Source organism: Mercenaria mercenaria, chromosome 4, assembly GCF_021730395.1.
Source record: "Mercenaria mercenaria strain notata chromosome 4, MADL_Memer_1, whole genome shotgun sequence".
In the NCBI taxonomy this organism is placed as follows: Eukaryota; Metazoa; Mollusca; class Bivalvia; order Venerida; family Veneridae; genus Mercenaria; species Mercenaria mercenaria.
Window position 1 is genome coordinate 52,981,794 of NC_069364.1, and position 26,049 is coordinate 53,007,842.

The 26,049-nt window shown below is 35.0% G+C and overlaps 1 protein-coding gene across 18 annotated transcripts in view; it reads left to right on the forward strand.

Moving 5' to 3' along the window:
* The window catches only part of LOC123551710 (CUGBP Elav-like family member 1), a 165,856-nt gene that overhangs the window by 94,784 nt on the left and 45,023 nt on the right, over positions 1 to 26,049 (forward strand). For 14 of the 18 annotated variants that reach the window (XM_053541194.1, XM_053541193.1, XM_053541200.1 and 11 more), the window contains one exon: positions 22,635 to 22,698. In XM_053541194.1, coding sequence (XP_053397169.1) covers positions 22,635 to 22,698 — 64 coding nt within the window. Of the gene's footprint in view, positions 1 to 16,041; positions 16,491 to 22,634; positions 22,699 to 26,049 lie in introns of those variants that run through there. The other 4 variants (XM_053541191.1, XM_053541208.1, XM_053541204.1 and 1 more) reach the window with 3 other exon arrangements.

The window sequence follows — 26,049 nt, forward strand, 5'->3', positions numbered from 1 at the left end:
CAGTACATCAATCATTAGCCGACTCTCAGGCCCTTCAGGCCTTTGATTATAGTGTTCAATTTTCGTGTAAAAGAATTCGTTCTAATGATGTTCAAAGTTCAGAACGATGTAACATAACTAAGTTTCATCTTTATTTAAATGACAATATTTCAGACTTCTGAGGATTGTGACGCAAAAAAAGATCTGTTAAGAACATCAATAAACAACAACAAAAAAGTTGACCAGTGAGATTATCTAGAGAGATCTGTTTTGTTGTTTTTTACGGTGATGTTGATAGAGACATGTGTGTCTCCTAATTCAGAGGATTCTTTGAGAGGGTAGTCAATAACATTCAAGTCTGGAAGATGAAACACCAAATAGGAGAAAGATCACATTCCTTGTCATATTTTAACAGTGAACTGGTAGACCTTTTTCACGTATTTAGAAACTGTAGCATTAGTTTCTCGGTATGCTGCCAATTTCTTACTTTTCCAAGCTTATTAAGGAGGTAGAGGCAGTTTCGCAAACTAATTACGATTACCCACGGTGCTTTTGTTACTTGGCACTTGAATTCAAATTTTGGCCATGTGCACACATTCCTTTAATTAGCTGTATCTACCGATATTAGAAGCGCAGCGGACAATTTTCTTTGCACTGTGAGTCTGGGAGGTCTGGTTTTTCTTTTCAAAGTATTAAAACATGCGTAAAATCCGCTATAAAACCATAGGTTTAGGAAGTAAGTTAGGAAAACAGAAGTAAAATTGTTAAAAATGGTGTCATTTGCAAAAGCATGAAATTATATGTGTTCCTGAAAGATGATTTAATGAAATAAAAAGCAAATAAATCGACAGAAGTCTGACAGGAAACATAGTTAACAAGATTTTTTGTAAAAGATGGTAAAAAAACAAGGTTCAGTAATAGAACAATGCACATTGACTAGTGCAGCATCTTTTGGGACACAAACTCCCTTAAGACAATTTACTCCAAATATATATATTTACTTATTTCTGTAAAACAGTTTCTCTATAATGAAAGAAATTATCATGTTTTACACATTCCACTCAAGAAACAAATAAAAATAGATCTATTCAAAAGATTATTTGCTAAATAAAAATTCAGCATTGTGTAAATGACGTCATAAACACACTAAAATTCAGCCATTTTCTTAAATTTCAAATTGCCATATCTTTTTCAAAAGTGGTTGATTTTAAAAATTCTTTCAGCGTTATGAAAGACTTGAGGATGTTTTTCATATTGAACTAACTTTTTGTCAGGCTTTCCGTACCCTTTTATCATAATTAATAGAATAGAAAATTGTTACTTTAAACGATTCTTCTGACCCACATTAGTATGACAGTCTTTGAAATAATCGAAGAATGGATCAGCTCAATATTTCCAAGTTTTATCTTTCCATTTAGGGCTGTTGGTACTAAATCATTTTGATGAATAAGAAAATCTCAATATTTGTCTCCAGTTTTCAAACTGGTTACAGTTGATGAGTGGAATGCGCGCCTAATGTTGGAAATAATGATTACTATGTAATGGCTTCATTATTGAATTTTCTTGTTTATTAGATTGTCGGTTACATGAAGTAATTCCAGTCAAATATTCTCTTGCTCTCAAATAAAACATGTCATTTTAGTGATGTATGTACGTGACAAGAGAACAGAGATATTTCTCAATGTGTTCCCAAGTTAGGTCATAGAAATAGAAATTTATAGTCTGTATGTGGCTGAAAGATGTATGCGATGTATCAAAATAGCAAGAAAATAAGATAATAAAATGATGTAGGAATTGAATGATAGACTTTTTCAACCTTTTGAAATTTTACAGTAACTGTTGTCCACATGATTAAAGGGAAGGGTATAACTGGAAACTTTGTACCTGTATCAGCCTGTGAAAAAGGGCGTATATTGTGATCACCTGCAGTGGCTAAAGTTGTCCCCTCTCTAACTCGAGTAGTTATATATAGTTTGTATCTAAAATTCATCAAACTTGGTCATAAATTGTTTCTTAGCAATTAAGGTTTGATAATCAACTTCTGATTGTCTAAGAGGCTCTGGAGTTATGGCTCTTGAATTATAATTGTGAAATAAGTCCACTCATTCTAATTATTATACATTGCAAAATATTAAGGGCTTTTTGTGACCCCTAAAATTTTTGTGGTGATGTGTATGTAGATTTTTAATCACATAATCCGTGCTGAATTCATATCCTCAGAATATATTCAATGTCACAGAAACAAAAGGAACAATGAGATCGATAAAAGCAAGGAATATAATTTTAGTTTTACCGCAGTCGTGCTGTTTAAGTTTACCCGGCATCCTGGTGAAATCTCATGTTCATGTTGAAACACATGAAAGTGCCTGTCATTTATAAGAAATAGAAGCTGGTAGAATTGGCCATAAAAATGATGAGGATAATTTTAGTGAAGAGTTGAGACACTTTAAGTAGGATTGTTGTACAGCAGTAAACATCAACTGTCAGGCATTCCAGACCATAAAATAAAATTGAACGACAAGATACTGTTAGGCATTCCAGGCTATAAAGTAAAATAGAAAAACAACAGTCTGCCAGTTTCAGAACTGTAACACTCCCTGTATTCTTTGTTTTTTGTACTTCGGTAAAAAGACCGTTAGATGTTTTCTTAGATGTTTTTAGCATGTTTAAATTCAATTAAGTATGATATAAGAATGTCTTGCAGGGTAAACATTATAATTATTTTGTTGGTGGTGTCTTACAGACTGTTTCTTGAAGAGAAGTCATTTATTTTCAGTCCTTAATGGACAGCCTTATATCAGGCAGATGTTGGGAGTTATATGAAGTAGAACTTCAAAATTTTGTTGTATTTTACCAAATTAGAATGTCTGAAAATATTGTCCTTTGGGTATATCATGATATATCTCCCGCTATTACATAGACTTAATTGTGTATATTTGTTAGATGTCTGTTATACTTTGTATGAACTATATAAAAGTTAGATTTTTCCTTTGAAACCTCGCCAGAGTATCAAACTCTTGTCATGTTGACTTGCAGGCTGGTCATGGTCTTCATTGTTCACTACTCAGTCCATAAATTTTCAGTGACCATCCCTTTGATAAACAAGTGGTGCTGCCCAAATTGAAAGATGGACCAATCCATTTTAGAAATTTAGCAGGGTGACGGTTAAAACTCATCTTGTGACGATATCTGCAACTTTCTCCATAGTAGTGAAGTGGAGATGGTCCTCAGGATCAATGACCTTTTGCTGTTGCTTCCTTTCCTATTAGATGTTTCTTTTGAAACCCTGCCAGGGTATCAAACTCTGTCGTCTTGACTCACAGAATTCTGTAGCAATACCTCTGAATTGTCTTCTTTTTTTTTTGGCCAGAAAAGCCTTCATGTTAGAAATATTCTGAAAGAAAGAAAACTTCTTATAAATATACATTCTCTGAGCACGGAATGTCTATGTGGCTTTTTATTTTTGCACAATAGAATGTACAGCTGAAGTGCATCATCAGAGGAAAGGACCTGGGGCTAAAACAGAAGACTTACCGTAGTAATAGATTCCAGAATTATGCGGTGTTTTCTGTAAGCCTAGCAGATGATATCATTCAAGTTGCATGACAATAATGCCTTACAAGTCTAATGTCCTAAGCTAGCTGCTTGGAAAAAAAAACCGACATGAGCGACGCCATGAGAAAACCAACATAGTGCATTTGTGACCAGCATGGATCCAGACCAGCCTGCGCATCCACAGTCTGGTCAGGATCCATGCTGTTTGCTTTCAAAGTCTGTTGCAATTAGAGAAACCATTAGCAAACAGCATGGATCCTGACCAGACTGCGCGGATGCACTGGCTGGTCTGGATCCATGCTGGTCGCAAATGCATTATGTTGGTTTTCTCATGATGCGGCTCATATATTGATACCTGAAACGTGATTATTGCATTTAATTACATCATTGCATGTTTATAGCAAATCTTCTGGTAAAACTTTATGACAATTTTCTGCAGTAATGATAAAAATCTGCAGATGCAAAACAGTTTTGTGAAAAAAAAAAAGTCATTAGAAGAGAACATCAGTGTTTTTCTCATTATATGTTACACCATTTTGTGCAGTAGCTGTGGAAAAGCAATTTGTGTTCTGTCAAAGTTTTTGCTTATAGGTACCAGCTGTGTTTGTATTATAACATTCAGCAGGTGGGAATGGGTTTGAGGACATTTCTTGTATTTTCTTGTAGAATTTTTTATTGTTAGCTCGACTATTCGAAGAATAGTCTAGCTATTCTACTCACCCTGGCGTCGGCGTCGGCGTCGGCGTCACACCTTGGTTAAGTTTTTGCATGCAAGTACATACAGCCATCAGTGAAAGGCATATAGCTTTGAAACTTATTTCTTCTTTTTCTAGGTCAATTACCAACCTCTCTGGGTCAAGTCCCATAACTCTGACATGTATTTTGAGCAAATTATGCCCCCTTTTGGACTTAGAAAATTTTGGTTAAAGTTTTACATGCAAGTTACTATCTCCAAAACTAATGCAGATATTGATTTGAAACTTCACATGTGTCTTCGGGTTATAAAACTAGTTGATAGCAGCAAGTCCCATAACTCTGACTTTCATTTGGCCAAATTATGCCCCCTTTTGGACTTAGAAAATTCTGGTTAAAGTTTTGCGTGCAAGTACATACAACTATTTCTAAAAGGCATATAGATTTAAAACTTATTTTTTCTTTTTCTAGATCAATTACCAACCTCACTGGGTCAAGTCCCATAACTCTGACATGTTATTTGAGCAAATTATGCCCCCTTTTAGACTTAGAAAATTTTGGTTAAAGTTTTACATGCAAGTTACTATCTCCAAAACTAATGCAGATATTGATTTGAAACTTCACATGTGTCTTCGGGTTATAAAACTAGTTGATAGCAGCAAGTCCCATAACTCTGACTTTCATTTTGGCCAAATTATGCCCCCTTTTGGACTTAGAAAATTCTGGTTAAAGTTTTGCGTGCAAGTACATACAACTATTTCTAAAAGGCATATAGATTTAAAACTTATTTTTTTCTTTTTCTAGATCAATTACCAACCTCACTGGGTCAAGTCCCATAACTCTGACATGTTTTTTGAGCAAATTATGCCCCCTTTTAGACTTAGAAAATTTTGGTTAAAGTTTTACATGTAAGTTATTATCTCCAAAAATAATGCAGATATTGATTTGAAACTTCACATGTGTCTTCGGGTTATAAAACTAGTTGATAGGATCAAGTCCCATAACTCTGACTTTCATTTTGGCCAAATTATGCCCCCTTTTGGACTTAGAAAATTCTGGTTGAAGTTTTGCGTGCAAGTACATACAGCTATTACTAAAAGGCATATAGATTTGAAACTTATTTTTTCTTTTTCTAGATCAATTACTAACCTCACTGGATCAAGTCCCAAAACTCTGGCATGTATTTTGGGCAAATTATGCCCCCTTTTGGACTTTGAAAATTCTGGTTAAAGTTTTACATGCAAGTTACTATCTCCAAAACTAATGCAGATATTGAATTGAAACTTCTCATGTGCCTTCGGGGTTATAAAACTAGTTGATAGCAGCAAGTCCCATAACTGATATGCATTTTGGTCAAATTATTCCCCCTTTTGAACTTAAAACTCTTTTGATATTTAACTTTTTTGGGTAATATTTTCCTGCTTCTGGGTCAATATTTCGAATAGTCGAGCTTGGCTGTCTTACGGACAGCTCTTGTTTTAAATTTATTATAAAGATGGACTTATTATCTCGCCTCTATATAGTACACATTTATTACCTGATTTGATTGTAGCGTTACTAAAATACTTCTGTCAGCAAACCTGAATGTGAGTCTCTGGCTTACTGGAAGAAGTGGAACATTGTAATCAAAGTTATTGTACAGTATCTTTACATTTAACGGTTTGTCCATTCATTAGTACTATTTTTTATGCCCCCGAAGGGAGGCATATTAGTTTTCAACTGTCCGTTCGTTAGTTCGTTAGTCACAACGTTAACTTTTTGCATGAAGGCACTTTACTCGCGAACCACTGCACCCAGGACTTTCAAACTTCACCTGCTGATAGTACTTATTGAGTATACCACCCCTACTGACTTTGGGGTCACCAGGTCAAAAGTCAAGGTCACAGGGGCCAACGTTAACTTTTTGCATGAAGGCACTTTACTCGGGAACCATTGCACCCAGGACCGTCAAACTTCACATGCTGATAGTACTTCTTGTGTACACCACCCCTAATGACTATGGGGTCACCAGGTCAAAGGTCAAGGTCACAGGGGCCAACGTTAACTTTTTGCATGAAGGCACTTTACTCGCCAACCACTGCACCCAGGACCAAACTTCACATGCTGATAGTACAAATGTACTTATTGAGTATACCACCCCTACTGACTTTGGGGTCACCAGGTCAAAGGTCAAGGTCACAGGGGCCAACGTTAACTTTTTGCATGAAGGCACTTTATTAGCGAACCATTGCACCCAGGACCTTCAAACTTCTCATGCTGATAGTACTTATTGAGTACACCACCCCTAATGACTTTGGGGTCACCAGGTCAAAGGTCAAGGTCACAGGGGCCAACGTTAACTTTTTGCATGAAGGCACTTTACTCGCGAACCATATTGAGTACACCACCCCTACTGACTTTGGGGTCACCAGGTCAAAGGTCCAAAGTTAACTTTTTGCATGAAGGCACTTTACTCGCAAACCATTGCACCCAGGACCTTCAAACTTCACATGCTGATAGTAATTATTGAGTACACCACTCCTACTGACTTTGGGGTCACCAGGTCAAAGGTCAAGGTCACAGGGGCCAACATTAACTTTTTGCATGAAGGCACTTTACTCGCGAACCACTTCACCCAGGACCTTCAAACTTTACATGCTGATAGTACTTAATGAGTACACAAACCCTACTGACTTTGGAGTCACCAGGTCAAAGGTCAAGGTCACAGGGGCCAACGTTAACTTTTTGCATGAAGGCACTTTACATGCGAACCACTTCACCCAGGACCTTCAAACTTCACATGCTGATAGTACTTATTGAGTACACCACCCCTACTGACTTTGGGGTCACCAGGTCAAAGGTCAAGGTGCTGCGGGGGGGGCATTTGTCACCATTAGTGACAGGTCTTGTTTTTAGAGAGAAAAAAACTGTCTAATTTTACATGTGCTTTTAATAATTTACTTTTCTCTTGATCCAATTGAGGTTTCCTGTTTTCAGATTTTACTGTTAACCATTTAATTAGACTGTCACTGATCCAATTGTGTTAAAGAAATGAGGCATTTAATATCTTAAATTGAGCGGAGTCTGAATTAGCTAATCAGTTGAGACCCTCCCAGAGAAAAAGAAAATGCAACTGGTGCTAAATTAAGAACCGTTCTAACTAATGACAGGTTAATCGCAAATTGAAGGTTAGACCAAGCTAAAAGAAGATGGCTCCAGTTTTTCATGCATTTTAAACTTCTTCATTTTGTTTGTTTGTAATTAGTGCTTGGTGTGAAAGGAGTTTGAAGCAAAAATACTAAATGTTTTCAGTACTGAGAACACAAAAATTGACTTGTTTTAATGAACTGTAAGCTGCATAAAGCATGGCAAAATTGAGTGATACAACATTGCGAGATTCGTGAACATTTAACAACAGTTGCTTACATTATATGGCAAAATTGTTGAACACTCAACACCATTTGAATTCTACATGGTAAAATTGTTGAACATTCAAGGTAGTTCTGCACATTTGAAACAAATATTGTTTTACAATGTAGAATTTTGTAAAACCGTATTTTCCTAAGCCTAAAGCATAAATGTATCCAAAGGAAATTCAGCCAATGTCCTGCACTTGGTTTTATTGTTAGACTGTATGAAAGCATTGGTCCTCTGATGAGTTTTCAGAATGAGCCGCTGGAAAATGGCACTTTTGATGTCATTTTCACCTATAGGAAAAGTTCACTGTAGATTTTAATGAAACTTTTCATAATTGTAGACTCAGTACTTATTTTCAGTCATATGGCGACTCTATTTTATACCATATGGCCAAATAAAATGCTTATGTCTGTGTGCTTATAAGTTTCCAAAGTTTGACAAATATTTATAGGTTATTAAAATTAGCTTTGTATTGGGAAATATGCACGAGTTCTTCAGTGGAAATATTGCGCAACTTTAGGAGCGCAATATTCTTCCCCTGAAGAATGAGTGCATATTTCCCGATGCAAAGATAATGACCTTTTTATTACATACACATCTACACGTATAAATATAATGTAAGTATCATAAATATGTTCAGTAGCCTGAATAGGATTGACAATACTGAACTAAATAGAAAAAAGTACTGCAACAACACACACTTCATTATGTCACGCACCCGATATGAAACTCAGGCGTCAGTGTATGGAAAAATACTGACGTTTCCGATACCAGTGTCACTTAACGGGGAATAGAAACGAGTATGTAATAAGATACAATTTGGTATTATCTTGAATATTTTTTCACTAAATCCTATTTATTTTAGAATTTACCTTAAGACAGACTGCATGTAGTACTGACTTTTAAACACTTAAGGTACTTCCGCCATCTTGAATTTAGAGTGACCTTCATTTGAGGTGTGAAAATATAGTGAACCAAAGCTTTCAAATGCAGCTGTTCCGCAGCACAAAAACAGCTCAGTTTGCAAGACCTGAACTAAAAGTAGCTGTATAAAAAGTGATACTAAAATTTGGAAATAAACAAAGCAGATATTTTACCTGTATTTTTCCAAATTTTTGGTTAGATTTATAAATCCTTTCAAAATACTTTATTAAAAATTCATGAATGGCAAAAGTTAGTTCAAAGTTTCAATTAGTGCATAGGAGAATTGTCTTACTGAATAGAACTTAACTTATTACAAAATCTGTTTTCAAATCTGACCACTTCATGTATTAAAACGAAAATACATTTGTACATATTGCTATTTTCAACATACATAAAAGTAGTGCAATGTGCACACACTGATTTTTCTATGTATGGTGTACCAAACTGCCTAAAATTGTAAGAAAAGTCTCCGACTTAATGCGACCAAGATTTGGCAATGATCAAAAATTCGTTTAAAGGATTGTGCACGTATAAGAAAGGTTTAATTTATTACAGTAGAATTTACGACTTACACGCTGCTTATCTCAAGGAAACTTTGGAGCAAATGGAATTTTCGAAACTTCTTGCGGTAACTACCGAAATTACTTAACGTAACTTTCTCACATATACGTGATTTTATATTTATTAATTATAAAAACAATCGAAATATTTGCTTTATCACGATATATGCAAACATTTTAGACAATCTTGAAACATTGGGCCACAGTATTTCCGCATACTGGTCCGGGACAAGTTCGATGTGTAGGCCTATAGAGATTCCTTATTAGATGTTTCATGCGTCGTAAACTAACCAGTTTTGATCTATCGACTTTTTATACACTAGAATTTATGCAGCATGTTTTTAAAAACGCAGTGAGAATAAATCGCAGACAAAAATGTACAGCCAAATATGTTAGGAGGTAATACAATTTGTATACAATTGTAGATAACTACAAAACAAACAAAATGCAATCAGTTGAACTTTTCAGGCGAAAACCTGATGATTAAAATCAGAAAGATCTCAAAAGTTACTGTTCTTTGTTAAACAATAATATTTTTTCACACTTTCATAGATATAAACTGATAATAAATGTGTATTGAAATTCCGGCATAGAAATGGACACTGACTTTATATTACTGCGGTGTTGACAGCGGAAGCAGCGGTCCAGTACTAAGACTGTCTACGAAACCAAGGATAACGAGTACAAACATAAGGATCAGTGTTCAGTATACACCTGAAAATAATAGACTTGCTATTTGCCGAGTGCACACTTGTTTTCTATAGTCGTTAATATAAAGTAGACTTTGAAATATGCGCACACATGCATAATCTCATAAGCACTTCTTTAATGTATGAACCGCCTCGGTAGCCTAGTGGTATCTAGCGTCCGCTTCGAGAGCGGGAGGTCGTGGGTTCGATCCCCGCCGCGTCATGCCAAAGACGTAAAAAATGGTACTAGCAGCTTCCTCGCTTGGCGCTCAGCATTAAGAGGATAGTGCTAGGACAGTCTGGTGTCAGTATAATGTGACTAGGTAGGGTATCATGTCACGTGTCTACGGCGTGATATTCCAGTGAGGCAGCACTATAAAGTTGAGCATTGTGCTCACTGCTACAAGTAGACACCGTCGTTTATATGACTGAAAAATTGTTGAAAAAGACGTTAAACCCAAACACACACACAACACACACACACACACACACACACACACACACACACACACACACACACACACACACACACACACTTTAATGTATGTTCTCTGAAATTAACAAATAACTGGCTCAACTGAGACACCATACTTTAAAGTAAATTCAGTTTATTCACCACGAGGTTCAAAATGCATGGGAGTCTCGTGATAGTCAAGCCTTTAATTTCACATGGTTAAAGTGTAAACAAATAGTTAAATTTGCTTCGTTTTATTTCTCACGGAAAAGATCGGACGGTTTTTGATATTGGAATAATTTTAGAACATATATGCATTTAAAGTTGAAAGTTTATCGTTTTCTACAGGATGTAAAACTGAAACAAGTAAGCACTTTTACTTTTTCAGCAATGTCCCTCAGGTGAACTTTGACACTGTTTACAAAGAGAAACCAGTTTTGTGTCATCCTGAAATGCGTTGTTCGGCTGAAACTTATAGTTCCCGGAAAAGTTCTAAAATGGTTTATTTTGGGGATTTTTGTTTTATTTATGTATTCAACACAATGTGCAATATTTCCAGTTTTTGAAAATGATTGAAATTGAACTTTATTTTAGAAAAAGTTCCGATCTTTCAATAATATTTTGCCAGCGGATGCTTACAAATTTTAAGTGAAATGCCTTTCTTGTCCAAAGGTGGTGTGTAAAGCGAAAAGCTATCATTACACATTGCGTTTATTCTTTAAATGTAAAGGATCGGTAACAGATTAAGGAGATCGGGCAGTGCTAAACTATACTAAATGGATATCTCTAGCCGTGAATAAGGAGGCATATATATTTCAGTAAGGAAATCTGAGGTAAAAGAACAATCATATATTTAATTCCTTGAAATAAACATGGCGGCGAAATATTTTAGAAAAACTGTGCACGTGTTTTGCGCATTAGAATATTTAACGACATTTTCTTGAAAAAGTAACGCTCGTATGCACTATTTTGGCATTTCTTTGATTTGAAAATAAATATTTTATAGCAATTTAGGTTACATACGATACCGAAATTTTGCACCAAAAATCTTCACTCATTTTCTTCCAAAGCACTGTGGAGATAGGGTTCAGCGTAGCTTTCATGCTCGCAAGTTTACCTACAGATATATCTTTTCAACTTTTATCATATATTTTTTGTGTCCTTGCATTTTGAAAGCTGTTTCGAGGATTCTGATTTTTCACATGAATTTCTAATTTCAATTTGCGGAAGAACCTTAATAAACAGAATATAATAGATTCCATGCAACGTATAAGGGCTACCAGGCATAATTCTAGGTTTTCCAGATAAATGACATTAAGCCGTCACTTCTGGTTAATCAAACATGCAGAACTACCTTAATACCAGTACAATATATAGAAAAACATAATCGTGAGCTTCTTTCCAGTTACACACGATCTTACACACGTTAAGCAATAAAACACAAAAGATCTTTTAAGAAACAGATTTTTTTTTTCATTCTGATACATATTCTGCATACTGCTTTACTTAATTGTAGATAATGATAATGATTCTGCCTGACAGCTCCTCCTGATCAGGAATAAAATTGGCACTGGTTTAAATAAGATAAATTGGCCATTACTGCAGCCACTTTTTTTCTTGCCTAAGTACCCTTACACAACTTACAGTTAATTTCCTCACTGTCTCATTAAGAGATGCCTTTTGCCAAATGTCATGCTCTTTTGCTGTCATAAAATGATACATATAGTGGGGATTCTTGTACATGTAATTACTGCTAATATGCTGTCTAGGATACTTTGATATCTTCTTTAAGTATTTACTGGAAGCATGCAGATTTGAGAGAAAACTTATAAAATGAATTGTAGACACTGTATATTATAATAATTATATTATAACTAATATTATATACATTGTACCCATTTTAGTCAGGTGAGCAACATAGTGCCATCATAGTCCTCTTGTTATATTTTATTTTGATTTTTTTTTATTTACAAGAGGTTTCAAGGCTGTTTGATTTCTGTTGTGATTTTAAACACCATTGCAACTGTTTACCCATAAGACAGTGTTGGAATTGTGTACAAGTTTACCTGTACTTCTGCATGTAAATACACTTAACAGCCAATTAGAGAGGCACCTGTTTCGTCTGTCAGTCTGTAATTGATTAAGCTTACTGGCTCATTTAGATACTTTGGCTTATATAATACCTTCCTGCCTTTACCAGAGAGAAGAAAAAATGACATTGTTATAAAAATGTTTACAGTTCTATGACTTATTTTAATGACTATTATGGAATGTTGACAGATAAGCTGACAATTTTGATGCTTCAGGTATGTTTCCAGAAACTGTAATAGTCACATGAATACCACATAAATTATTGTCCAAGCTGCAAAGTAGCTACTCTAGGTATGGGCTTCAAGGGTAAGACTATCGCTAGGTTATTTTCATTGACCAATGGCCAAGGTCATGATCAGTGGATATCCAGTAGGTCATGGATATGTTTATGATATAATCCCCTGTGAAAAAGGTTCATGAACTTCATGAATTTATTCATGAACAAATTCATGAAATAGTTCATGAATAAATATTCATGAGAGTCAAAATTTATGTTTCATGAATTTCGATAATTTACTTTAATATCAAGACTGAAATTCAGATACTAGCTTTGCATCAGGGTCGTGAAAACTTGTGACATTTTAAAAGGATTTTATAGTTTTTAAAATGAACGATTTATGACAACACCATAATTACTTACTTGACATTCAGTATACTCTTGTTCCTTTTAAACCATTCCTAACTGTAGTATGATAAATATTTCCTTCTTATTTGCTGCACAAACTTCTCAAAAATTGCTGAATCACATGTGCAAAAAATTTCCCAGCATGCAACAAAATAATGGAAACTGATCATGTGACATTATGAATTTGATGTTCATGAACATTCACGAACAGTTCATGAACTTATTCATTATTGTAAAAGGTAATAAACCTAAGTTTTATGTTTAATGAATGAACAGATTAGAAACTCACAATTAGGTTCAAGATGTAGTACTGAACTAGAAAAAGGTTTTGAATTTTAGTACTTCTAATGAACCTGTGTTCATGAACAATTTTGGTTCTTAGTCTAATACCAACAGTTACTGTTCAGGAACTGGTAAAGTTTTGTAAGTTATTGAACTTTTGCAGGAAAACCATAACCCTGTAGTTCCTGAATCACAATTTCAATCATTATCTGAATTACATTTTCAAGTTCATGAATTTCTTAAATTATTTAACGGATTTTCTGAAATGTTCATGAACTACATTTACAAGTTCATGAAATGAAAGTAATATTCTTGAACTTGAGAGTTTATGAATTTAAGTAAGTGAACTTTTCCTTGTAGTTCATGAACTTTTTTGATAACTCATGAAATAATTCATGAATTCTTACAAATTCATGAATAACTGGTTCATGTACTAACTGGTTAAATTTGTGGGGTATATTAAGATATTTCAAGGCTTACAGTCATTGTTTTCCCCATGATAATATTCAATTATTGCAAAAATTCCATTATATTTTTCTCAACTTCTGGTTATTTTTTTGTGGGCTTGTCTTTAGACTATAGCATTGTGCTGTGAGAGGATTTTGATGAGCTTGTAGAAAACTGTTGTTACATATCTCTGTTTAATGTGAAAGGCCATTAAGCAGATGAGAATGTTAACAGTTTGACACTGTCAAGAGCTGCTGGAAGTCTAATGAAAGCTTTTGTACTATCTTCAGTAGCTCACCACGCATATATACCTGGTTTTATATTAGGGAAATACAATGCACACATGGCCATGAAGTGAACTTTACCTTCCAGGAACTTAACTTGTATGTCTTCTGCTTTAAAAAATTTATATAATATTTTTCTTTGTAATGGTGTTCTTGAGCTCCAATATTTAAAGGGACAGGAATGCTTGTACAGTTTTGTGGAATGTTAGAACATAATAATTATCTTGGGGAAATATTTTCACAGAATCTGTATTTATAAGTATCTTGTTCCAGTCACTTGTCATTCAAAGTTAAAGTTTGAAAGACAGTTCATGAACTGTTCTTGAATTGTTCAAGAATACAAGTTCTTGAACTGTGCATGATGTTTGAGTCCAGTGGCACAATGTTCAAAAACATTTCATGAACCTAATTAGAAAATTCCATAACTTTTCAGTGTTTTTGCCATTTGTGAACTCTTCAAGAATTGCTTAAGAATACGAAATCTAAAAGTTCACAAACTTTTCTTCCAAGAACAATTCTTAAAGATTCTCCAGTAACTTTATTCTTCCGGGGTTGTCTACACTTAAAAATTCCATATTAGAAAAAAGTACTTCTTTTATCTTGCTGCTTCAGTAAAGTACCCTTGATGACTGCACTACTTTAGATATCACAAAATTCTAGACTCTGACAAGTACGAAAACACAACTCGAGGAAATAAAGTTTGATTTGGAAGGAATTTAAAAGAATTTGGTTATCATGTGGAAACTAGTTTAAGAATTTTGTTGGAACCTCCTCATAGATGATTATACCAGTTGAGTTTCACATCTGTATCAATTACATTACCATGTCTCCTGGTTCAGTAATTCATCTTCATCTAACTCTCAAGTTGTACATTAGTTAGACAAGGTTTTTGCTGGGTTCCAAACATTTTCTTCTTTTTTTTTTGAAGCGCAAAAAATGTGAGAGCTAAAGAAATTATGCATGCACGATAATATTAATTATAAAATATATCATAGTGTTAAAAAAAAGGGGGAATTGATGAACATTTGAGCCGTGCTAAGAGAAAGCCAGCATAGTGGCTTTGCGACCAGCATGGATCCAGACCAGCCTGCGCAACCGCGCAGTCTAGTCAGGATCCATGCTGTTCCCTTTCAAAGCCTATTGTATTTAGAGAAACCATTAGCGAACAGCATGGATCCTGACCAGACTGTGCGGATGCGCAGGCTGGTCTGGATCCATGCTGTTCGCAAAGCCACTATGTTGGTTTTCTGATGGCGTGGCACATTTATGTGTTGACTCGGCAATAATTTTCTTGCAGTCGGAAGTATTTTGATTGTTTCTTAGCAGGGTACTGTAATGTCATTTTCAGATCATATTTGATAGCATAATACCACCTGGAAGACGATGAAGTCTTAGAGAAGCCTGATCATAAGTCTGCAGAAGCTATTAATTCCAAAAATAAAAACAAAGAAGCTGTATAATTTAACTTTCTGTCATAAAGATGGATTAAATCGATTTCACTGTGCTGAGGTCTCTATTTAACAAATGTATGGAAGTTGTCAGTAACTTGAGAAAACGTAATTACCCATATTGATCCTTGCATGTGAAGTCACTTTTTATGTATTCGGATATGTGCAGATAGATTCATTTACACAAAATATCAAGAATACAGTTAAAGGGATGATCAAGCAAAAGTATGTTTCTAAAAGCTGAGGTGCAAATTCTTATATTACTATTTGTACTATTGACTGGTATGATTGTTTACTATGTACATGATGTATGTTTAGTTGGGGTAATGTCGGTCATTTTCAACAGGCATATTAAGCTGAAATAAAGATTATTTGTGGCTACCGTTTCTTAAGTGGATGACTTTATCACTCGTTTTATCTTGAGAATTGAGATAGAACACAGATAATCTACAAAAACCCATTTTTATATGTTTGCCACTCAAAACTATTGAGATACCTGCAAGAACAATTGAAATAACATTGAGAATACTATCTTGCATTTTGATAAAGAAATCCAGGGTGTTTTTGAAAACAGGAAAATAACTGACATCCCTGTAAAGACTAGATGTCCATTACGGTCTGGTACACAAACTTGAATTTTTTTTTCAAACAAAAGATGAACTGTTTCTGTGCAAACAAATAACCAGTCGAAGATTAACATCATCGGGTTTTAACAAATTTCGGGTTCTTTTGTTGAAAATTGAAAAACATTTGGAAACTTTGTATCTTCCGTGACTGTTGATCATTGGGCTGCATCATAGGGAAGAAAAATCTTAAAATTGACTTAAGTGTTAAACACATCCTTTACAGATAAGGCAGTTTCACATAAAGTTTGTTAATTATCGGTTAAGATTGTTTAAGTTAAAAGTTTTGGTAATTTAGCCGCAATTATAGAGTTGGTGATGGATTGAGAAGGTGTTTGTACAAAAAAAGAGAGAAAAAACAGGAGTTTTAAAGTGAATTTCTTCTTCTGTGGATTATAAGGCTGACAAATTACATACCAAAAATGGAACTCTATTATATGGTAAGGAAATTACTGGGCTTAAATTCTCATGATCCAATGATCAGAATTAACACAAGGCTGGAGTTACTCTTTTAATTAAGCTGAATTGCTATGTCATTTTCACTATAGCTGTTAGAATATTATTTTACTCTCCAACATCGGAGGCAAAAAAAACAGGTAGTATTGTCTTCTGATGTGACATTTAAGTAAACTAGCAGGACTAAGTGATAAAATATTAAATTACCGTCTTCTAAATGTCATTCTAGCAATGAAAGCCTTTTGTAGGATTGACAGATTTTTTTTTCTTACGAATAGAGGGACCTACTTAAAGCAAGAAAGGCAATGTCAGATTAATCGTTTTCAGGACGTTGATTTTTTTACAACCCAGATTTTCTAGTGTGTCTAGTATGAAAGTTTTTATGAACATGATGTCTCAAAATGAAATGTTATTTTTTAAAAGTGTAGTTATTTTTTGTGCACATCTTTTTTAGTAGTGATATGTTTCTTGAATTATACTTTTGGTGACTAGCTCGTATAGATTTGGTCAGTCAGAATTCAAGAGAATTGATTGACCTGTATATTTATCTGTCACTTGATTGAGTATGGTCAGTCACCTTGCACAGTGTTCTCCCCTAACAGAAAAGAAACGGCTTTAGTTGTTGACATTGTTGGAGAAATAAAGCCAATTTGTTGTGATAACATAAAAATGTAAATCTAAACTAGAAAACTAATGTTTGAACTTCTCTGCAACTACTATGTGATTTTCATTTTCATGTCATAATTGTTTTCATAATATAGTTAGTAAACCTCTAGGGGAGGTAATCATTGCCGAGTTTGCTGTTTGATTTGACATTATTGTGTCTGTAACAGTATGGTGATGCAGTGATAATTGCATGTCTGACTCTGATATGTGAAGCCATGCTACTGTTTTATACAGGAAATCAAGTATTGATAAAAAAAACCCTTGTCTGGCCTATAAACCATCTTCTGTATGGGGAAATAATGTTGTCAAGTCAAGAAACTTGCTTGTCAGACTTGCTTCATAGAAAGATTTATTTATTTTCTGAACTGTTTTTGCAATTTAACCTTTTCTTGCTTTAATACTAGACTCTTAACCAGTTTGAATTAAGTATATAAAGAAAGACAGAGAGACATGTTAATGAGGCTGGGTTGACCATCTCTTTGTGAGTTCCAGAATATCCACACCATTGATCCCCAGGCGAAATGAAGGTCATATAACCATGGACTACCATGGTAGTTCATGGTCATATGACCATGGTCGACCACGTTTTGTTAAATGGCACCACGGTTTTTGATAGTCAATAATCACCATGGTAGACCGTGGTTGGGGACCATGGTCGACTGTGGTTAACCATGGTTGTGTACCACAGTCAACCATGGTCCACGACCATGGTCAAACATGGTGATTATTGACTATAAAAAACTGTGGTGCCATTTAACAAAACATGGTCGACCATGAACTACCATGGTAGTCCAGGTAGACAGATACCTGACGGACAACTAGCAAACAAAAGCTCAAATGCTCATGGTGAGAACCAGTCCTCACATGAGGTTAAAAATGGACAGAAATAAAATCAAGTGTATATCTGACTACTAAAATTTAATTCCTTTTTCATTTATTGATGTAATGACTTGCAATTTTTTTTACATTTTAAAGAAGTATGCAATATGGAGGGAAGCATCTCTCAGATTGTTGATATCTTGTTCGATGATATTATAATTTATAATGCAACATTGTCGGTGGCTAAATTTTGATAAAAGAAACTGACTGTTCCATAAAATCATATTGGAGAAAATTTCAAAATTCTCAGTTTATGATCTCTGGCTCTGGTCTGGATCTTCTGCGAGACTCCAGTGCTTTTCCTTGCGCGGTCTGTCAGAATGGTGTTGGGGTAAACTCCATCGAATGTTCCAAGTGCAGACATTGGGTTCACAAGAAGTGCAGTGGCATCATTGGAAGACTGAGCACCAATCCATCATACGTATGTCCAAGATGCTGTGGCCAGGCAAGGCCAATTGATGGTAGACCAGTCACTCAAGTAGATGTGGATGGTACTCTGCTTGACGTGGAAGCCGGTTTCTGCTATCTTGGCGACATGCTGTGTGCTGGTGGAGGCTGTGAACTTGCCATCATTTCCAGATGTTGTACTGCCTGGGGAAAGTTCAAGAAACTCCTGCCAATTCTGACTTCCAAGCATGTATCCCTCAAGACTTGTGGAAAAGTGTTCAATGCCTGTGTCCGTTCTGCCCTACTGCATGGTAGTGAAACGTGGGCGCCTTCTGCTCCAGATTTACAGCGGCTCCGTCGAAATGACAGGTCAATGATCCGATGGATCTGTGGCATCAAACCCAATGACGACGTACCCATAGCAGCACTGTACGCAAAGCTGGGGTTACAGGAGGTGGCAGAGGCTATTCGTACCAGACGCCTGAGGTGGTATGGCCATGTCATTCGTGCATCCTCATGCATCAACTCAATCTTGAGTATGTCCATACCAAACTCCAAAGGACGTGGGAGACCTAAAAAGACCTGGTTGGAATGTGTCAAGCCGGACTTGAAGGCTTACAACCTTGACAGCTTTGACCCACATGACAGAGAAGCATGGAGACTGGGTGTTAAACAATCTAGCCACCTGCTGCCTACCCTAGTTACTGGGACACCCGCAGCAGTCGACAAATAAACACAGGATATGATGAATGATGATGAGAGACCGTTTCTTCGGTAGTAGTTACTTATGTAAATATACTGAAAATTTGGGTATATTATGTGAAAAAATTACTTTGTAACGAGAAATCAAAATACACTATTTTGATATATCTTAAAATCAGTATATTTGAAACAATGTTTTGCACTTAACAAATTATAAGGTTTGTTTAAAATATATCAAAATATTTCACCAACACAGATAAGTAATTAAATGTATAAATATAAATTTGAAAGGGTCGTGAAAATGTATGACAATTTCAGTCTATATCTGTTTTTGCAAGTCAGTCATTTATTTGTCATAAAATTGCTAAGATGACAACAAATTATAGTCAGACTATGAAAGTTTACCTTTGAATCTGTCTATAAATGCAGGAAAACTATTCTATACCTAGGAAAACTTTTGGAGCCAAAATGCAGTCAGGCATCTTTGGTGCATTGTAAAACTTGATAATTGTGAAAATTACTAACATGACCATGGTAGTCCATGGTCAACCATGGTTGAAAAAAGTTGACCACGGTAGACCATGGTTAAACTGTTGATTGTCTTTTCTGACCATTGTCGACCATGGCCTTTCTTATCTCACCATGGTTGACCATGGCCGACCATGGTCCTGACCATGTTTTCACCATGGTATTTGATGGTTGACCACGTTAGTTCATGGTCAACCATCAAAAACGAGAAGACGTTTAGGAGACGTTGTAAGTAAGGAAACTTTTTTACTTTGTTTATGATTAAGGAAACTTATAACCCTATAGTGTTTCAGGCATGGACATATATTGAAATATTAAGAGGAAATCACTTTTAAATTTGAACAATTGAGTTTTTCGGAATTATCCTTTTGCTTATAAGACTTTACTGTAAAGAACTACTAAGAATGAATTAGACAAATTTGCCTTTTTCCTTACAATTAGTTCTCTATTGATGTCACCTCTTCAATACTGTGAAAAGAAATAAAGGATTGCATTATTTTCCTACTACATATACGGAAATTTAGTGTTTTCTCAAAATCTGACTCTCAGCAATCTGAAGGTAAGCCGATGAGATTGCAAGTGCTTAGTTCTTGTTTAGGTGTCAGTCATAATAACCCATCCACTTAACTTAGATCTGGATCATGGGGTTGTGAGTTTGATCCCTAGGTGAGGCATATTTTTTCTGTGTTGATTTGATAATTATTTGTCGTCCCCCTCTGATTCATGGTGAGAAATTGGTAGAATGGACAGAATCCAGGAACACTGGTTAGGGAAACTTTGCCCCCCCCCCCCCCCCCCCCCCCCCCCACATAACCGAAATACTGTTAAAAAACATGCTAAACCCTAAACAAATAAACATGAAGTAAGTGTTCTGACATTTTACACCGTGATCATGGCAAAACTGCATCTAGATTTGAACCAGAATGTAAACTACATGTGAGGGGTCTGAGGTTCTACCACGTTCAAATATATCCCTGCTACAGGAGTCAGAAATTACAAAAAAAAATTCACATCCTGCAAATACTGTGCAAGGTACAGAAATTAATATGTTTTTAAATGTCATTGAAGAGGCAGAGATTTGGTTTTAAGAAGAATTACAAAAGGCTAGTGATTCTACCAATGCTGAAGTCAAGGCTTCATTGAAGCAAGTAACTTCTTTCAGTTTCTTGGTTAATATTAAGAATTTTCCCTTTAGGCAATGAATAACATGAAAGGTACTTGCAGTCTATTAAGAGAACACCTGCTTTACATGATAAATAATCTTTATGATGATAAATTTCTCTGGGTTCCAAAAATTACATGTACCTAAATTTCCAGGTTTTTGTTGACTAGTACTAAATGTATTGCTTTTGAGGATTATATGTATCGATTCTTAATTAATAAGGAAAGAAATACTTTTGAAGGGTTTAGTTTTCTGTTATGTGGCTTACAAAGGCCTGTTGAGAAAAACTATAAATTTCCTGGAAGAAAATGAGTTATAAGGAAATAATGATGGTTTTTGTGTTTGATTATATGGAGTTTCTTGATTAACTACCCTGTGGTTTTACCAAAGATTGTAGTTGTTGGTAATGGTCATTTTGAAATTTAAAAGCTTGAAAGTGACACTTTTGAAATGCATTTTCTGGAAGTAAAATGCATTTTCAGAACACCTAGTCAAAACCCATGCAAAAACAGTTTTTAAACAAATGGTACTTAAAGATGAATGTAGAAAGTTACAATTATCCTCTATTGGTTAATTTTGAAAATGGCTTTTATCAAGTCTCCACTTAAAACAACATAATAAATTGTTGGCAATAAAGATATTTTATAGTTTTATACAAAGCGACTTGCAGCTTCCTCATCATTAAACACTGACAGATATTAACTATGGCTAGATCTGTAAGTTGTCAGTTTGGGATCCAAGAACCAGAGTCTGGACCCCCCAGGGTAAATGGTAGATAATGACAGTGCAAGTTAGATAGAACTCTGTCAGCTACTGTTGTATTTGTATGGTAACATGACAAGTATATAAAAATAACAGTATTTACATACATTTTCTGATGATGTGTTTAGAGAAATATTTTCATTCATGGATCATCTCCAAGTGGTAAGTATGTTTTATATGTTTATACTTATATTGTTGCACAGACACAGGGAAGAATGCTGTGTAGAAACAGAAAGAAGGTAAGGTTAAATGAGGTGAAACTATCACAGAAAATACCAACAAGTTTGTGAAGATATTACACTTAATGAAAAAATGTTAGGTTTCCAGACATCTTGCCCTGCAAACAATAGACATCATGCTGTACCAGATCCTCTCCGTATTCTGTTCCAGTGTGTTTCCTCAGGTCTGATTACAATTTCAGTTCAAGACATTGCAGTTTTGAAAACTGTCCTAGAATCATTGATTCAAGACTGAATTGGTTGACTGAAGCAGGACTGACATGTTTGAATCTGTCGATTTCAAATAATTGGATTGTTTTAGGAATAGACCTAACTTAACATCATTATGTCTTGTATGTGCTAGGAGCAATTCGATGTTTGGGAAGTAGATGCTTTATTTGATTGATTTATGTTGTATCATTAAGTTTTACTGGTTTAAGGGCACTGCAGTCCTGTGAATTCTGCAAAGTAACATATAACTGTAAATGTGCCTGAAAGTCTTGAGTGTATTTTGAAAAGAAAAGATGAAATTCTTAGGTTTAATTAAGATGTAATTGTAATCTGTGTGGTTTAATTTTGAGAATATAATTGTAAGTTGATATATTGCAAATGAAATTGTAATGTGTATGTGAAGTTGTAATTTCTTTATTTCACAGATAGAATTGTAATCATAATTACAGTTAGTTTGTAAAAGATGAAAATTATATATATATAGCTACATATTACAGATGATAATGTCATTATTGTGTGTTATTTACAGTTGAGAATGTGATTTACTTATTACATATGAAAATGTAATAGTAATTGTAATTTGTGTATTACAGATGCATCATCCTGTACAGATGAAGCCAGCAGATAGTGAAAAAAGAAATGGTGAGCAGAACACTGGTAAATGTTGCATTTACATAACAACCATACCACTCAATATATACTGAAGCAAAATTTACCCTTTACCCTGCTAAAATTGTAAAAAGGATTGGTCCATCAATCAGTTCGGGCAGTACCATTTATTATTCAAAGGGATGTTCACTGAAAAATTACTGACTGAAGTTTGCATTGGTCGCAAAGGCTAAAGGTTTACCTCTCTCAACCATTTGAAGACCCTAGATTGAGACCAGTCTTAAAATTCTAGTATCTGATTGGTTACTTCTGATGTTCGCTTTGATATTAGCCATTTGGAAGCTTGCATTCAGGGATTGTCTCAAAACTCAATTCCAGGACTTTCAGCACCTCCTTTCTTACACAGCAACATTCAGAAAGTAAATGACAAACTATTTTTTATACTGAAAGACATACTGTTGTTTGCACATTAAGCTAGAATTGTAGACAGCCACAGGAGAAAGATTGTCTACATTCATTCCTCTGTTTAGTCTTGAAGGCAGATTTTGTTTTATTGTTATTTTATAAGATTGATTATATCTCGGTTAGAAAGACTCTGACTATATTAACAGTGGATTCAACAGATGATTCAATTTTCTGAGAAGTTACTGTTCAGAGGCTTATAGAAGAGACACTCTGTGTTGTTGATGCTGAAAACATTCAGATGTTCTTTTATTATAAAACAACTGAACAATGTAATACACAAACAAAACACTGTCTTGCACCACACACCATTGCCAAAATGCTCATCTTTCATTACTTAGAAACAAAACTGTTCTGCACCACACACCATTGCCAAAATGTTCATCTTTCATTACTTAGAAACAAAACTGTTCTGCACCACACATCATTGCCACAATGTTCATCTTTCATTACTTAGAAACAAAACTGTTCTGCACCACACACCATTGCCACAATGTTCATCTTTCATTACTTAGAAACAAAACTCTTCTGCAACACACACTGTTGCTGCAGTTAACATCTATATGTACTTAAAAAAACAAAACTGTTCTGCACCACACACCATTGTCAAAATGTTCAACTTTTATTACTTAGAAACAAAACTGTTCTGCACCACACACCATTGCCACAATGTTCATCTTTCATTACTTAGAAACAAAACTGTTCTGCAACACACACCATTGCTGCAGTATACATCTTTATGCACTTTGAAACAAAACTGTTCTGCAACACACACCATAGCTGCAGTATACATCTATATGCACTTTGAAACAAAACTGTTCTGCTACACACACCATTGCTGCAGTATACGTCTATATGCACTTTGAAACAAAACTGTTCTGCAACACACACCAATGCTGCAGTAAACATCTATATGTACTTTGAAACAAAACTGTTCTGCAACACACACCATAGCTGCAGTATACATCTATATGTATTTTAAACAAAACTCTTCTGCAACGCACACTGTTGCTGCAGTAAACATCTATATGTACTTTGAAACAAAACTGTAATGCAGCACACACCATTGCAGCAGTAAACATCTATATGTACTTTGAAACAAAACTGTTCTGCAACACACACCATAGCTGCAGTATACATCTATATGTATTTGAAACAAAACTCTTCTGCAACGCACACTGTTGCTGCAGTAAACATCTATATGTACTTTGAAACAAAACTGTAATGCAACACACACCAATGCTGCAGTATACGTCTATATGTACTTGAAACAAAACTGTAATGCAACACACACCATTGCAGCAGTAAACATCTATATGTACTTTGAAACAAAACTGTAATGCAACACACACCAATGCTGCAGTATACATCTATATGTACTTTGAAACAAAACTGTAATGCAACACACACCAATGCTGCAGTATACGTCTATATATACTTTGAAACAAAACTGTAATGCAACACACACCATTGCAGCAGTATACGTCTATATGTACTTTGAAACAAAACTGTAATGCAACACACACCATTGCAGCAGTATACGTCTATATGTACTTTGAAACAAAACTGTAATGCAACACACACCATTGCAGCAGTATACGTCTATATGTACTTTGAAACAAAACTGTAATGCAACACACACCATTGCAGCAGTATACGTCTATATGTACTTTGAAACAAAACTGTAATGCAGCACACACCATTGCAGCAGTATACGTCTATATGTACTTTGAAACAAAACTGTAATGCAACACACACCATTGCAGCAGTATACGTCTATATGTACTTTGAAACAAAACTGTAATGCAACACACACCATTGCAGCAGTATACGTCTATATGTACTTTGAAACAAAACTGTAATGCAACACAACCATTGCAGCAGTATACGTCTATATGTACTTTGAAACAAACTGTAATGCAACACACCATTGCAGCAGTATACGTCTATATGTACTTTGAAACAAAACTGTAATGCAGCACACACCATTGCAGCAGTATACGTCTATATGTACTTTGAAACAAAACTGTAATGCAGCACACACCATTGCAGCAGTATACATCTATATGCACTTTGAAACAAAACTGTAATGCAGCACACACCATTGCAGCAGTAATCTGCTAGTTGTACTTGAGCAACCTTCATTTAACAAATTTGCTGACCTGGAAGCAGTTTCACTATTTCCCAGAACTTAATTCCTAAACCTTTCTAGCTAATTTAGCCAAGTCTATATTTCATTCTTTATGTTATTTAATGCATATAGCTCATATGGAAGAATGGCTATTTCTGGTGTATTATAATTCAGTTAGAGCGGAGAATATATCAACTTGTAGTATTTATTCATGAAAATAAGACAGTAGATTTTACTTAGGTTCAATAAAGCTAGTTAAGTTGTGATCAGATACCATTTCTTGGCCATTAAGTCTCTAAAATGTCAAAATATAGTTTTCCCTTTCCTTTATAACAAAGTTAATGAAAAACAAAAGCTCTCGGTACTGATAAATTGTTATCGAATGTTTAACAAGTTTACATGCTCTATAAAAAGTTGATACAATTACAGTTGCTGTAGAAGAAACAGAAAATTCCTTATATATGTGAATTAACTGATTTGATTGTCTGGCAAGTCTAAAATGTAACTGGAACAAAAATAGCAGCAGATTCAAGAGCAGTTTCTAAAAACAGCAAGACTGGCGTTATTATCACAGTTGGCAAAGATTTTTGAAAATAACAGAGAAAAAGATCGCTACTTTGACTTGTGGGTCCCATGTCCTCTGTGTTCAAGGCAACAAAGTGCCACAGAATGACTTTGTTTACCAAAATGAAGACTAAAAGTGAATTCAGGTTATAGTGATAGGATTTGCTCTTTACTAGATTGTTATAATCAGTTATATTGAGTGGTATACTTTTTAATGAGTGGGTTTTCTAACCAGTGTATAT